Source organism: Delphinapterus leucas, chromosome 15, assembly GCF_059928025.1.
Source record: "Delphinapterus leucas isolate spDelLeu-1000000601 "Yukka" chromosome 15, BTC_Dleu_Yukka2, whole genome shotgun sequence".
NCBI lineage: Eukaryota > Metazoa > Chordata > Mammalia > Artiodactyla > Monodontidae > Delphinapterus > Delphinapterus leucas.
Window position 1 is genome coordinate 6,965,914 of NC_143143.1, and position 12,985 is coordinate 6,978,898.

General features: G+C 57.0%; 1 protein-coding gene across 1 annotated transcript; it reads left to right on the top strand.

Annotated features, from left to right (window-relative positions):
- The first annotated feature begins 904 nt into the window (after window positions 1–904).
- On the top strand, window positions 905–8,830 carry NYAP1 (neuronal tyrosine phosphorylated phosphoinositide-3-kinase adaptor 1). Its single transcript, XM_089895721.1, is given in 7 exon segments — window positions 905–2,258; window positions 3,578–3,638; window positions 3,640–4,102; window positions 4,570–6,090; window positions 6,942–7,157; window positions 7,605–7,714; window positions 8,196–8,830. Coding segments are annotated over 7 exon segments (2,715 nt in total). The 5' UTR covers window positions 905–2,190; the 3' UTR covers window positions 8,472–8,830.
- Window positions 8,831–12,985: the final 4,155 nt, after the last annotated feature.

The following is a 12,985-nucleotide window of genomic DNA, read 5'->3' on the forward strand; positions in this document are numbered from 1 at the left end:
TTCTTTATATTCATTATTTTGCGGAGTCAAAGGTTACTGGGAGGATGACTTGGGCCGCGGGGGCGGACGGGCAAAAGATTTTGAGCCCTGGCGGTGAAACAGGCCTGGACCCCTGGGAACCTGCAGGGATTGGCGACGAGCACCAAGAGAGCCAGCTCCAGTGCCCTCCCTGTACCTGGGGGGCGGCTGGAAGACGGGGCGCGGCCCAGGGAGCTCGCCCCCTGCTGGACAAAGACGCGGATGGTCCAGCTCCCGACTCTCAGAGCCCCTCAGCCCGGAAACCTGCCCCCCCTGCCGGCCTCGCCGCCTCACTGCACCCCGGGCCCCGCAGCCGCAACCTCGCCCGGGCCGGACATGGTGTGCGCACCCGGGGAGCGCCGGCCGCACGGGGTACGCGCGTGGGTGCAGGCCCCGGGTCGCCGCTGGGGGGCGCCGCTGCGCGCTGCGCCCAGCTTCGCTCCGCCGGGGCCTTGGACACCAAACCCAGCACGGCCCTGCCGGGCAGGGGCGAGGGGCTACAAGGGGCGGACGCCCCAAAGCGGGGGCGGGCTGGCGCCGGGTCCCCTGCACCCCACGACGTTTCTCCGAGTCCCCCCGCCGGCTCCGCTGGCCCGGTGCCCCCCACCCCAGCCTAGCGGCGCAGCGCAGCACGGCCACTCCCGCTCCGTCCTTGGAGGGTGTGGAAGGGTGGGTTTGGGGCCGGGGGCGGGTCTGGGGGCGGACCCGGAGGCGGGGCTGTCTCTGCGGCAGGGCCCTGTTCGGCTCCCCCCCGGTCTCTCTCTGTCTCTCCTCCTCCCTCCTCCTGCTCCGGGCGGAGCCCGGCATGGGGGGGCCGGCGCCCGGCAGGCCAGGTACGGTGATGTAGAAATTGGGGAGGCTTGGTGCGGGGAGGTGGGATGGGGGGACAAGGGGTAGGGAGGATTGGCGGGGCGAGAGACGGAGAAACCCAGGGTAGCAGGACAAGGGGAAGGGGAGGGGTGCCCGGGAACCTGGGGCCTTTGGATGGAGAGGGGGATGAAGCCGGCCAGGTTTGGAACAAACAGGGAAGGGAGAGGACGGCAGTGAGGAGGGGCGCCTAGAAGGAGAGGTGAGGCAGAAAGCGCAAAGGAGAGTGTGTTTGGGGGAAGGGAAACCAGGGCAGGTATGGAGGCCGCAGCTCAGAAGGTAGCTATGAGGCCAGACTGGAGACCCCCGGGTGGGATGGAGGGGCGGGGACTGCGAGAGGGAAGCCGGGAGCCTCCCAGATCCCTGAGGAGGAAGGTGATTTGGGCCCTCAGCGAGGGAGGCGGAGACCTTCGCTGAGGGGCCAGGGTGCAGGAATAGGGGTGGACGGAAGCCCGGGCCCAGGCGAAGGACTGGTGAGGGGGTCGGCAGGGAATGGAGAGACATGGATGGGTGGTCTTGTAGCTGCCCAACTCAGAATGCCCCCACCCTTTCTCCAGCATCCCCACCCTGCCCTCATGACACCCCCCAGCCTCAGGCCCCAAGAGGGGGTGGGGAGTCTGACCGTCTCCCCCTTCCCCAGCGGGGTGCAGTGTAGGCAAGTAGGCCCCGGCATGACTCCTTGTCTATAGGTACGTCCAGTTCGGTGCGCCGATTTGTGTGTGTCTGGAGGTCTGTGTGTGCTGTGGGTGTGTCGGGGTGTTTATGTCTGTGTGTCTGGCTGTTCCTAGGTTGTGTTTACCTGTGCCAATCAGCGTGTCTGGTCCTCTGTTGGTAGATATGGGTCTGTGGCCCGGTGGTTTGTGGGTCTGAATGTGTGTTTGTGTGGCCGCAGGGTTGCTGTAGGTTGGTGGGGCCTGTCTGTGTGGTGGATCAGGATGTATTTACAGGATGGGATTCTGTGTCAGTCTGATCTCTCCAGAGTGTGTATCTGTGGCTCTGAACACCTTTGTCAGGGTGTGTGACTCTGGATACATGTCCGTCTGTGTCTGTACGTGTGTGGGTCCTGGAGGCGGCGTTGGGTTTTCTGTGCCTCCATCTGTTTTCCTCTCTCTGAGGACCAGAGTCACATCTCTGCTCCTTTCTCTCTCTTTCTCATTCATTCCTGGCCCCGACCACCCCACATCTTTCTTTTTTTTTTCCTTTCCATTCCCCCCCACCAAGTGGATCCGGGACCCAGGGAGGGTCGCCCCCCGGGCCTGGTGGCGCTGAGCAGGAATCCCCAGCACCTGCCTCCTGCCCCACGACATGAACCTCCTCTACCGAAAAACCAAGCTGGAGTGGAGGCAGCACAAGGAAGAGGAGGCCAAGAGGAGGTAAGGCCGCATCCCAGATTGCCCCCTCACCTGTCCCACCTCTGCTTCCCTCGTGGCGGGGCCACATCCCTCTGCCCTTCCTGACTCCAACAGCCTGGTCATCAGTCTGATCTCAGAGCCCGTGCTCACTACAGAATTGCTGGAATTGCACACGCCCTGTCCCTGCCTGGCTCCTGGCTCCTGGCTCCAGCCCCTGCCCTGGCCTCTCAGGGGGCTTCCAGTCCAGGGACACCCTGTTGGCTCTTCCCCATCCCCAGAGGCCCAAGACACTCCTTCCTGATTCACCTCTGGCCTGTGACGTCCTCCTCTCTGTCAGTGTGGGCCTGGCTCCTGGTTCCCCTGTCACCTGACCTTGGAAGGGGCAGGCCCTGCTGCCCTCACAGTCCAGGGATGGGTCATTTGAGGGGCGCCAGAGACGATCCATTTGGCCCCCTCCCAGTGATGGGGCTGTGTGTGTGTGTGTGTATGGTAGGGGACAGGCAGGCTGGCCCTGCAGAGGAGCCAGGGCTGGGAACCAATACCCCACCACACACACACACACACAGCTCGCCCCCTCTCCTTGCCCTCCCGGGGACCTGGCACCTGGCCTCTTCTGTCTTGCTCCCTTCTCTTCTTCATTCCCATTGATGGCACAGCCACTCGGAGCCTGAGTCAGAGCCACCTCCCTGCTCCCTTCTCCCTCCTCAAAACTGTGGAGTTTAATTCTTGTTGTTAATTAGATTAATCAGAGCTGTCACTGCACTGATCTCTCCCTAATGAAGGGTTAGTAGACAGGGCCTTAATGAGAGCCCACCCCACCGCAGCTCTCCCCTCTTCCCTGCCAGCCGCACCCCCTCTTCACTTACACAGAAGCTCAGAGACAGTGAAAGGGAATGGGGGGCGAGCCTGGGAGGGTGACAGAGAGAGGACAGCGCCGAGGGAGAAGGAGAGGGAGAGAGAGGGAAAGAAAGAAAGAGAGAGAGGCAGGAAGGAAGAAGGATCAGCTGGGGGAGGCTGCTCTGAGGATGCGGCGGTACAGCCCGGGTCTGGGAAAGGAGGCGGTGTGGGAGTGGAGGCCGCAGCAGCCAGACATGAAGGGAGGCCAGAGGCCAGGTGTGGGGCCAGCGCGAGGGTGAGAAGGAGCAGAGCCAGGGTGGCAGAAGCATGTGCCAGGCGGGGCTGCGCTGCCTGGGTTTGCATCTCTATGTACGAAGTTGTCCACACGTGTGTGTGCACCAGAGATGCCCAGGCTGCGGTCGGCCAGCTCCAGGAATGCTCCCTTGCACACAGGCTCACCCCTTCTCTCATCCCTGCCCTCCATATCCTTGCCTTTTTCAAAGCCTAGAAATTCAGTCTGAAGATTCTTTAGTGCTTTGGACCCTCAGGCTCCCCCCATCTCCACCCCGGCCCCCCTCCTCCTACCTGGGAGGCCACAGGGTTGCAAACCCCTCTTGGGGTATGGGAGTGGGAGGCCCAGGCCTGAGCTCCATCTGGGCCTTCTCTCCCCAGCTCCAGTAAGGAGGGGGCTCCCACAGGCTCCTCGGGGCCCGGGACCGGCCCAGGGCCGGGGGTCCGCGTGCGGGACGTTGCCTCGCTGCGCCGCTCGCTCAGGATGGGCTTCATGACGATGCCCGCCTCCCAAGAGCACACCCCCCACCCCTGCCGCAGCGCCATGGCCCCACGCTCCCTCTCCTGCCACTCGGTGGGCAGCATGGACAGCGTGGGGGGCGGGCCTGGGGGGGGCGGGGGGGGCCTCACAGAGGACGGCAGCACCCGAAGACCCCCGGCCAAGCCCCGGAGACACCCCAGCACCAAGCTCAGCATGACAGGGCCGGGGGCAGAGACGCCCCCCAGCAAGAAAGCAGGTGAGACACCAGCACCCCTGCCCAGTAGGAGCCGGGAGCTGGGAGGATCCATTCCAGGCCAGGGGAGGCCTGCCGGGAGGGTTCATTCAGGGAAGAACCAAGGAAGTGGAAGGTTCCATTCTCAGAAGGAGTGGGGGGGGGTTCCTTTTTGGAAGGGCCTGAGATGAACCATTCAAGGGCAGGGGAAGATCCTTGAAAAGTTCATTCTTGGGAAAGGGGTGGCCTTGGAGGGCCTTGAGGGTCAGGGAGAATTGAGGGTGGGAGCTGCAGATTCTGGGGCGTTCATTAGAAGGACAGGAGGCAGACCGGTAGGAAAAGAACCCACTGGGGCTGTAAGTTGAGGGATGTGGGGAAAATGAAGAGGCAGAAATGTCCTTGCTGGTGAGTCAAGAGGTCACACTGGATCTCCCCATTTCCTTCCTCGACTTACAGCCCGGTTTCTTGTTCTCTTTCCCACTCCTGCCCAGGCTCACAGAAGCCAACCCCGGAGGGCCGCGAGTCCAGCCGGAAGGTTCCTCCACAGAAGCCCAGGCGAAGTCCCAACACCCAGCTCTCTGTCTCCTTTGATGAGTCCTGTCCCCCAGCCGCCTCTCCTCGAGGGGGGAACCCGCCCCTTCACCGCCTCAGTAGGGGGTCCTGTGTAGCTGGGGACCCTGAGGTGGGTGCCCAGGAAGAAGAGCCGGTGTACATTGAGATGGTGGGGGATGTCTTCAGGGGAGGAGGGCGGAGTGGAGGGGGACTGACTGGGCCCCCTCTTGGGGGTGGGGGGGGGCCGACCCCAACGGCTGGCGCTGACTCGGACTCAGAAGAGAGCGAGGCCATATACGAGGAGATGAAGTACCCGCTGCCCGAGGAGGCCGGGGAAGGCCGCGCCAATGGGGCCCCTCCGTTGACGGCAAGCTCCACACCGCACCAGCCTCACGCCCTTCAACTCCACACCCAGCGCCGTCCAGCTTCAGCCCTCCCGAGCAGGAGGGAGGGGACGCCCACCAAGACCACTCCTTGTGAAATCCCGCCGCCCTTCCCCAACCTCCTCCAGCACCGTCCTCCACTCCTGGCCTTCCCCCAGGCCAAGCCTGCTTCCCGAGCCCCTGGCGATGGGGTCTCGAGGCTACCGGTCCTCTGCCACTCCAAGGAGCCAGCCGGCTCCACCCCAGCTCCCCAAGTGCCTGCCCGGGAGCGGGAGACGCCTCCCCCGCCGCCTCCGCCTCCCGCTGCCAACCTGCTGCTGCTGGGACCCTCGGGCCGAGCCCGGAGCCACTCGACACCGTTACCGCCCCAGGGCTCTGGCCAGCCCCGGGGGGAGAGGGAGCTCCCCAATTCCCACAGCATGATCTGCCCCAAGGCGGCAGGGGTGCCGGCAGCCCCTCCTGCCCCTGCTGCCTTGCTCCCCGGGCCCCCCAAGGACAAGGCCGTGTCTTACACCGTGATGTGCTCCGCAGTCAAGGTGACCACGCGCTCCGTCCTGCCCACCGGTCCGCCCCTGGGTGCTGGGGAGCCGAAGACGGAGAAGGAGATCTCCGTCCTCCACGGGATGCTGTGCACCCGCTCGAGGCCCCCCGTGCCTGGCAAGTCCAGCCCCCATGGTGGGGCCTTGGGCGCAGCAGCTGGGGTTCTCCACCACCGCGCCTGCCTGGCCTCCCCACACGGCCTTCCGGACCCAACTGCAGGCCCCCTGACCCCCCTCTGGACTTACCCAGCTGCGGCAGCTGGGCTCAAGAGACCCCCTGCCTATGAGAGCCTCAAGGCTGGGGGGGTGCTGAATAAGGGCTGTGGAATGGGGGCTCCATCCCCCGTGGTCAAGATCCAGCTGCAGGAGCAAGGGACCGACGGGGGGGCCTTTGCCAGCCTTTCTTGTGCCCACGTCATCGCCAGCGCGGGGACACCTGAAGAGGAAGAAGAGGAGATGGGCGCCTCGACGTTTGGGGCAGGCTGGGCTCTGCAGAGGAAGGTCCTGTATGGCGGGAGGAAGGCGAAAGAGCTGGACAGTGAGTGAGGAGGGGGTGACAGGGAGGGGACAGGGGATGTCCGTGATGATTTGGGGGAGGTGTTGAAGGGCATACTTGGAAGCCACAGCCCATTGTCCTGAACTGGGAACTTTTCTGGGAGACAAGAGGGATGGGGGCATGCAGCAGACTGAAGGGATGGGGTCCCCGTGTGTGCTCTGGAGGGGCAGGAAGACCTGGGATGGGGACGGGGTAGAATCTGGTCTCCTCCTCCTGCCCTGTCCCGCTCTATTCCCTGCCCCTCCCTTCGCTGGGCTGCAGGGGTGTGTGTTTGTGAGTGTGCGCACACTAGGAGCTAAACACAGCTGCCTCCCAGCCGTTACCATGGCAACCCATCCAGACAGGAGGGAGAGGAGAGGGAGGCCCCTACCGTTGCTTGGCAACGCAATGCTCTGCCAGGCTTACTCTGGGAGATGAGCTTAGTTCACATGCAGCCCTTCCCCCAATGCCCCCCTTCTCACTTCCCGGCTTTGGGAATTCTCCCCCTCCTAGGGAACAGCCCCCCTGGTCTCTGTTTCAGACGGTGTTTATTCTGGCACTGTCTGGGGCTGGAGGGGCTCTGAAGTTAAACTGGGGTAGGGGAGACCCCTCTGAACGGGGAAGAGGGTTTGGCAGCAGTAAATATCTATGATTGTCAGCCCAGGGGTGGTGCCAGGACTGGCGTCCCTCCTTCTGTGTATGTTCTGTGTGAAGCAGGGCCCCCCCCCTTCCCAGCTGTGACCTGCAACGGGGCAAGTTACTTCTGGTCCACCCAGGCCGCGGTGTGTATAGCTGGGGGGACAGCAAGACCCTTCTCATTGTACAGTCTCAGAGCTCTCCTTGTCACCCAGGAGAGGTCGAGGACAGTGTCCAGGCCTGGAATGGCAGTGCCGAGGGTGCAGGCAAGGTGGAGCGTGAGGACAGAGGCTCTGTGGCATCAGGGATCCCAGTGAGGAGCCAGGGGGCAGAGGGCCTGCTGGCCAGGATCCACCACGGAGGGGACCGAGGAGGAAGCCGCCCCGCGCTGCCCATACCCTGCCAGACCTTCCCCGCCTGCCACCGCAATGGAGGTGACACGCTCAGCCCTCGTACACCAGCACACAGATGGGCGGGCTGGGGGGAATCTCTCAGGGTCTTCATCCTGGGCCCTACATTCTTTTTTTTTTTTTGCTGTACGCGGGCCTCTCACTGCTGTGGCCTCTCCCGTTGCGGAGCACAGGCTCTGGACGCACAGGCCCAGCGGCCATGGCTCACGGGCCCAGCCGCTCCGCGGCATGTGGGATCCTCCCTGACCAGGGCACGAACCCGCGTCCCCTGCATCGGCAGGTGGACTCCCAACCACTGTGCCACCCGGGAAGCCCCTGGGCCCTACATTCTAATACCACATCTCCAACCCCTTTCCTCCTCTAATGAGGCGGGGGGGTGGGGGGGCGGCCTGGCAGGGGCTGTCCTCAGGGAACTGGGGGAGGGAAACGTGGAGGCCCCTTCCCTTCTCACCCCTCCGTCTTCTGCCTCAGACTTCACGGGAGGCTACCGCCTGGGGCGCTCCGCCTCCACCTCAGGAGTCCGGCAGGCCGCGCTCCACACCCCTCGGCCCTGCAGCCAGCCCAGGGATGCCCCGAGCCAGGTGAGGAGGGAGACGGGGTTGGGCATTTTATTTGTGAAGGAACAGGTAGGCAAGAAGGCCCGGGTGAGGGAAGAAAGGCAAGACTTCAGGCTGGGGCCTGCCACGACTAAAGGGGACGGCTGGAGAGCGAGGGGTTGGGGGAGATCCTGGGTAGCCAGCCAGGGCCGCCACTGGCCGACGTGCGCCTTTGTGCGTTGCATTTAGAAAGAGACATCCCCTCTGGGTGGAAAAATGCATCCTGCTGGGAAGACGGCTTTGAAAAGGCGCCCCTTCCTGGGGTGAGACACGCACCGCCTGGCACCAGGGCGCAGGGAGAGAGGACGGAGGCCTTGGGGGCAAGAGTGGACTTGTTTCTGGGCCACGCATTGGCCTCGGCGCTCGGCGGTGGGGACAGGGCCGGGTGACTCTGAGGTCCTTGACCCCCTTATTCCTCCCTCCCCCCCATCCCCGTCGGGGCCGGCGGCGGGAGGAAGGGGCACAGACCCAGCCTGCGCTGCCGCTGCCGCTGCCGCTGCCGCTGCCGCTGCCCCTGCCGCCCCAGGCCACCCGCGAGCGCGACGGCAAGCTGCTGGAGGTGATCGAGCGCAAGCGCTGCGTGTGCAAGGAGATCAAGGCGCGCCACCGGCCCGACCGCGGCCTCTGCAAGCAGGAGAGCATGCCCATCCTCCCCAGCTGGCGGCGCGGGCCTGAGCCCCGCAAGTCCGGCACCCCGCCCTGCCGTCGGCAGCACACGGTCCTCTGGGACACCGCTATCTGAGGAGGCCGGGGCGCCGGGACCGGGGAGCGGGGCGGGGGAGACCGGCCTCGAAAGAGGGACGCTTGAAGGACCAGGTGAGAGAGAGCCGGGGAGAACCTCTGCCCTCCACCCTAGCCCCCGAGACGGGGAGTCGGCCGGGCCCATTGGGTTGGGGGCGCCAAGCAGCACCCCCAGAAACTTGGGGGAGGGTTGGCTTGAGGTTGGGAGTGAGGCCCTCCGCCGCTCTTCCCACTGAGCCAAGCAGACCCCTCCTCTTGAGAGGGCGAAGGCCAAGCCCAGGTCAGCATGGGGAAGGAGGGAAGGGTCAGGGAGGAAGAAGGGGGGGGCGGGTCAGCGAGGGACAGGGACCCGAGAGTGAGAGGTAGAGGGGCTCTTTTAGAGAGTGGGGAGTGGGGGAGGTGCTGTTTATTTTGTTATTTATTTTGGGCTGGGGGGCCCTTCTGATCTACTCCTGAACAAGGAGTGGGGAATCGCAGGCAAGTAAAGGGAACCAAGCTGGCACTCTCCCCAACGCCTAAAGGCCCTGCTATCCACGCCCCGCCAAAGCTAGGGACAGGTCTGGAGTGGGGAGTGGAGCAGGAGAAGGGAGGGGCTCCGGGGAGCCTGGGGGCCAGAGGGCTCATTTACAGTATTTACAAGTCGCCAGTATTTGGTAGTGAGCTTGGCCTGCTCTGAAGCAGGCATCTTACTTAGCTCCGGGGTGAGGGTCTGGCACCTGGGATGGGGGGGATGATGGGGAAGGAGGGAAATTTTCGCGGGTGGGGGGCGGGCAGGGTATTTATTTAAATTAAAAAGCAAAACAAAAAACTCAGAAGAGATGTCAGGAACTTTTTTTTAATTCCTTTCTTTTCAGAATAATATATTAAAAGACTAACGATCCTAGAACTGGCTTCTTATGTTTCAGTGCGCTCCGCCTTTCATATACCCGTCCGTTTTCACTCTTGCCCCTGGTTGGTGGGAGCCAGAGGTTGTGCAGGGCGGGTTACTATGGCACGTGAGAGGGAGAGGTGGAGCTGGAGGAAAGTCTTTGGGAACGCCACCGTGCAGTGACTCAGCAAACCCTAACTGAGCATCTGATGTGTGCGTGGCCGTGCGCCGGTGCAGAAGGAACGTTCCGACTGAAGCCTGTCCTCAAGCAGCTTGTAGTCTATTCAGGGAGGTGAGATACCTGAGCCGACACCAGGCAGTGCTCCAGGAGTAGGAGAGGGAGAGAGCTGGACTCCTCCGACAAGGTACAGTGAGCCTAAAAGTACAGGTAAGGTTTGGATGAGCAGGGGGAAGGTCCCAAGCTCGTGTCGTGATTATCTGCCGTGGTGGGATGGGCACAGCAACTGTGTTTAAATGATGCTGAGGGCAGTGAGTCAACCTTGATGAAGCTGGTGGAGAAGGAGGGGCCTCAAAGCAAGAGGCTGGTCCTCAAGAAGGAATCCAGGGAGGAGGATAAAAAGAGTGTCTGGGAGAATGGAAGGCAAAGGGACAGTTTGCAAGATGCAACTGAAAGAAAACATCCTCTGATGGGGATGAAGGGGCCGAAGGGGGTATCCACGAAGCCCAAGTTTGGCGCTCAGGTGACTGAGGAAATGATCAGCCTGACATAGCATGGAAAGTGGGGTTGAGAGGGGCTATGAGGGAAGAATGTTGACTGTGAAGCAATGGTGAATATTCAGGTTTGTTACCAGCTAGACCAGAGATTCAAAAATGCAATGGATGATACCAGAGATGCCTTTTAGTTTTGTATTTATACTCATGCATATTAGAGAAATTCTAATCAGCACATCAGAATACTACTTGTTATTTCACAGCAATTATTGCACAAGGTAAGGCGAAATTTATTTTTAATGAATTGGTTTAAAGAAAAACAGTAAGCAAATAAATAACAGTACAGGTGGAATACAGAATATGAAAAATTAGGACAGTGCTGTGAGAATTTTTGAAATTTAGGAAATACCAAGTTAGAGATAAGACGATGATGGTTTGGGAGAGCCGACAAGACTGGATGTTAGGAGTCATCAACATAGAGATGGTACTCAAGGCCAAGACTGAGCTCCATAGAGAGGGTGTGGACAGAGATAAGAGTTAAGAACAAGGAATAGCTTTTAAATTATTTATGTTTTTTTAAAATTTCACTATATATATATATATATATAGTGAAATGATCACCCTGATAAGTTTAGTTGACATCCATCACCACAAATACTTACAATTTTTTTTCTTGTGATGAGAACTTCTAAGATGTACCCTCTTAGCAACTTTCAAACATAGAATATAGTACTGTTAATTATAGTTACCATGCTGTACATGACCTCTCCAGGACTTACTTATCTTATAACTGGAAGTTTGTACCTTTTGACCACCTCCCATTTTTCCCCACCTCCCACCTCCCAGCTCTGGCAACCAATCTCTCTGTATCTATGAGTTTGGTTTTCTTTCTTTTTTTTTTTCAGATTCTACATAGAAATGAGATCATACAGTATTTGCCTTTCTCTGTCTGACTTATTTCACTTAGCATCATGCCTTCAAGGTCCATCCATGTTGTCGAAAACGGCAGGATTTCCAATAGCTTTTTAATAATTAGTTAGGAAGTTAATGGAAGGAAATATCTCATTTATAAGAGCAACAAGAATCATAAAATATCTAAGAGTACTTTAACAAGAAAAGTATAGGACCTCTATTCGATTAATCAATAAAACTAAAGTACTTTGAGTTTCTCAACCAAGGAAGACTTGAATAGGCAGAGTAATAACTAGTTCTTAAATTGGAAGACCGTAATGTAAAAGATGTAAGTCTTCCCTAAATCAGTAAATTCAATGAAGTCTCTAAATCTCAAAAGGATAATTTGGGAAACTTGACAAAACAATTCAAAAGTTTATCCAGAATGATAATGAGAAAAACCAGAACATTCCAAAACAGATGAGTAAGGGGGGGACCTGGCCTATCAAATATTGAAAGCACAGTGAGCTGGGATTGGCACAGGAATGGCACAGTCTATCAGAACAGAGTCCAGAAATAACAGCAAATGCACATGGGAATCTAGCATGTACATGATAAAGGTGGCACTTGAATAGTGGGGAAAAGATTATTTGATAATTGTTTCTTGAACAATTAGCTAGTCAAGGGAGAGTGTGGGAAGCTGGATTTCTATTTCACTCATTACATCGAAAGATTTAAATGTAAAAACAAAATATTAAAAGGGAGAAGTGGGTGAACATTCTTATAACCTTGGGAGGGAGGAGGCCCTTCTAAAATGATATGAAAACCAGTAACATGTAAATCAACTATACTCCAATAAAAATTAGAAAAAAAAAAAACAGTAACAAATAAACCAAAAGGCATTTAAGTTTGATCTCATTCACAGGTAAAACTTCTATATGGCAAAGCCAAACTAGAAACATTAAACAAGGAAGTTATTTCTAACACATATTAAAAAGATTGATACAATATATAAGAAAGGTTTGTGAGTTGATAAGAAAAAGAAAAAACAACCCCAGCAAACGCAAACAAAGGACATGAACAGACAATTCACCAAAGAAAGAGAAATTACCAACAAACGTACGTGCTCAACCTTAACAATAAGTACTGCAAAATAAAACCATAATAAAACACTTTTCACCCATCAGACAAAACTGAAAAAAATTCATAACATCAGTCTGGCAAGTATGTGCACAAGACAGGCATTCATTGTGTAAATGTAAATCAATACAGCCTCTCTGGAGGTCAGTTTAAAAATATTTATGAAAATCTTAAATGTGCATGGTTTTGACTCAGAAATTCCATTTCCAGGAATTTATCCTACGGAAATAGTTACACAGGTGTGCAAAGCTAAATGCACAAGGGTGCTAATTGCAGCATTGTTTGAAATAATGAAAAATTGGAAACAACCCCAAAGTTCATCAGTATGGCACTGACTAAATAATTATGGGAACAATGGAAAACTAAAACTGTTAAATAGAATGCAGGAAATATAGATGTTCTAAACACAAGAAGCAGTTCCCAATAAATTGATAAGTGAATAAAGCAATGTGCAGAAAAGGACATACAGAGAAAGCCCAGTTTTAGAAAAATTATTCATAAACGCTTATGTAGGTCTGGAAGGAAATACACCAGATAGTTGATGGTGATGATTTTGAGGTCTGAGAAGAGAGGGGACTTAAGTTTACTTTTAAAAAATAGTAACATTTATATTGCTTGAATTTTTATGTCTTCATTCTGAAATCAGAAAATAGATATTATTTTCTAAAAAAGAAAAACAGTGCTCAGTGACAAGAAGCAGAGGCAGGCACGAGGTGTCAGGGACTGTGGAGCTGGCGTGTGCGGGTTCAAGTCCCAGATCAGCAGTAACAGCTAAGTTTCTCACTTTCCCTATCTATAAAATGGGAATGATTAGAGGGTTGTTGAGGAGATTGAATAAGATAGCACAGTGCCTCCTTTGAGGCTGAAGAGAGATGGGTAGGGATACAGACCAAGATGGGGGAGATGAGAAAGAGACCAGAACCTCAGCAAGGCTGGAGTGACAG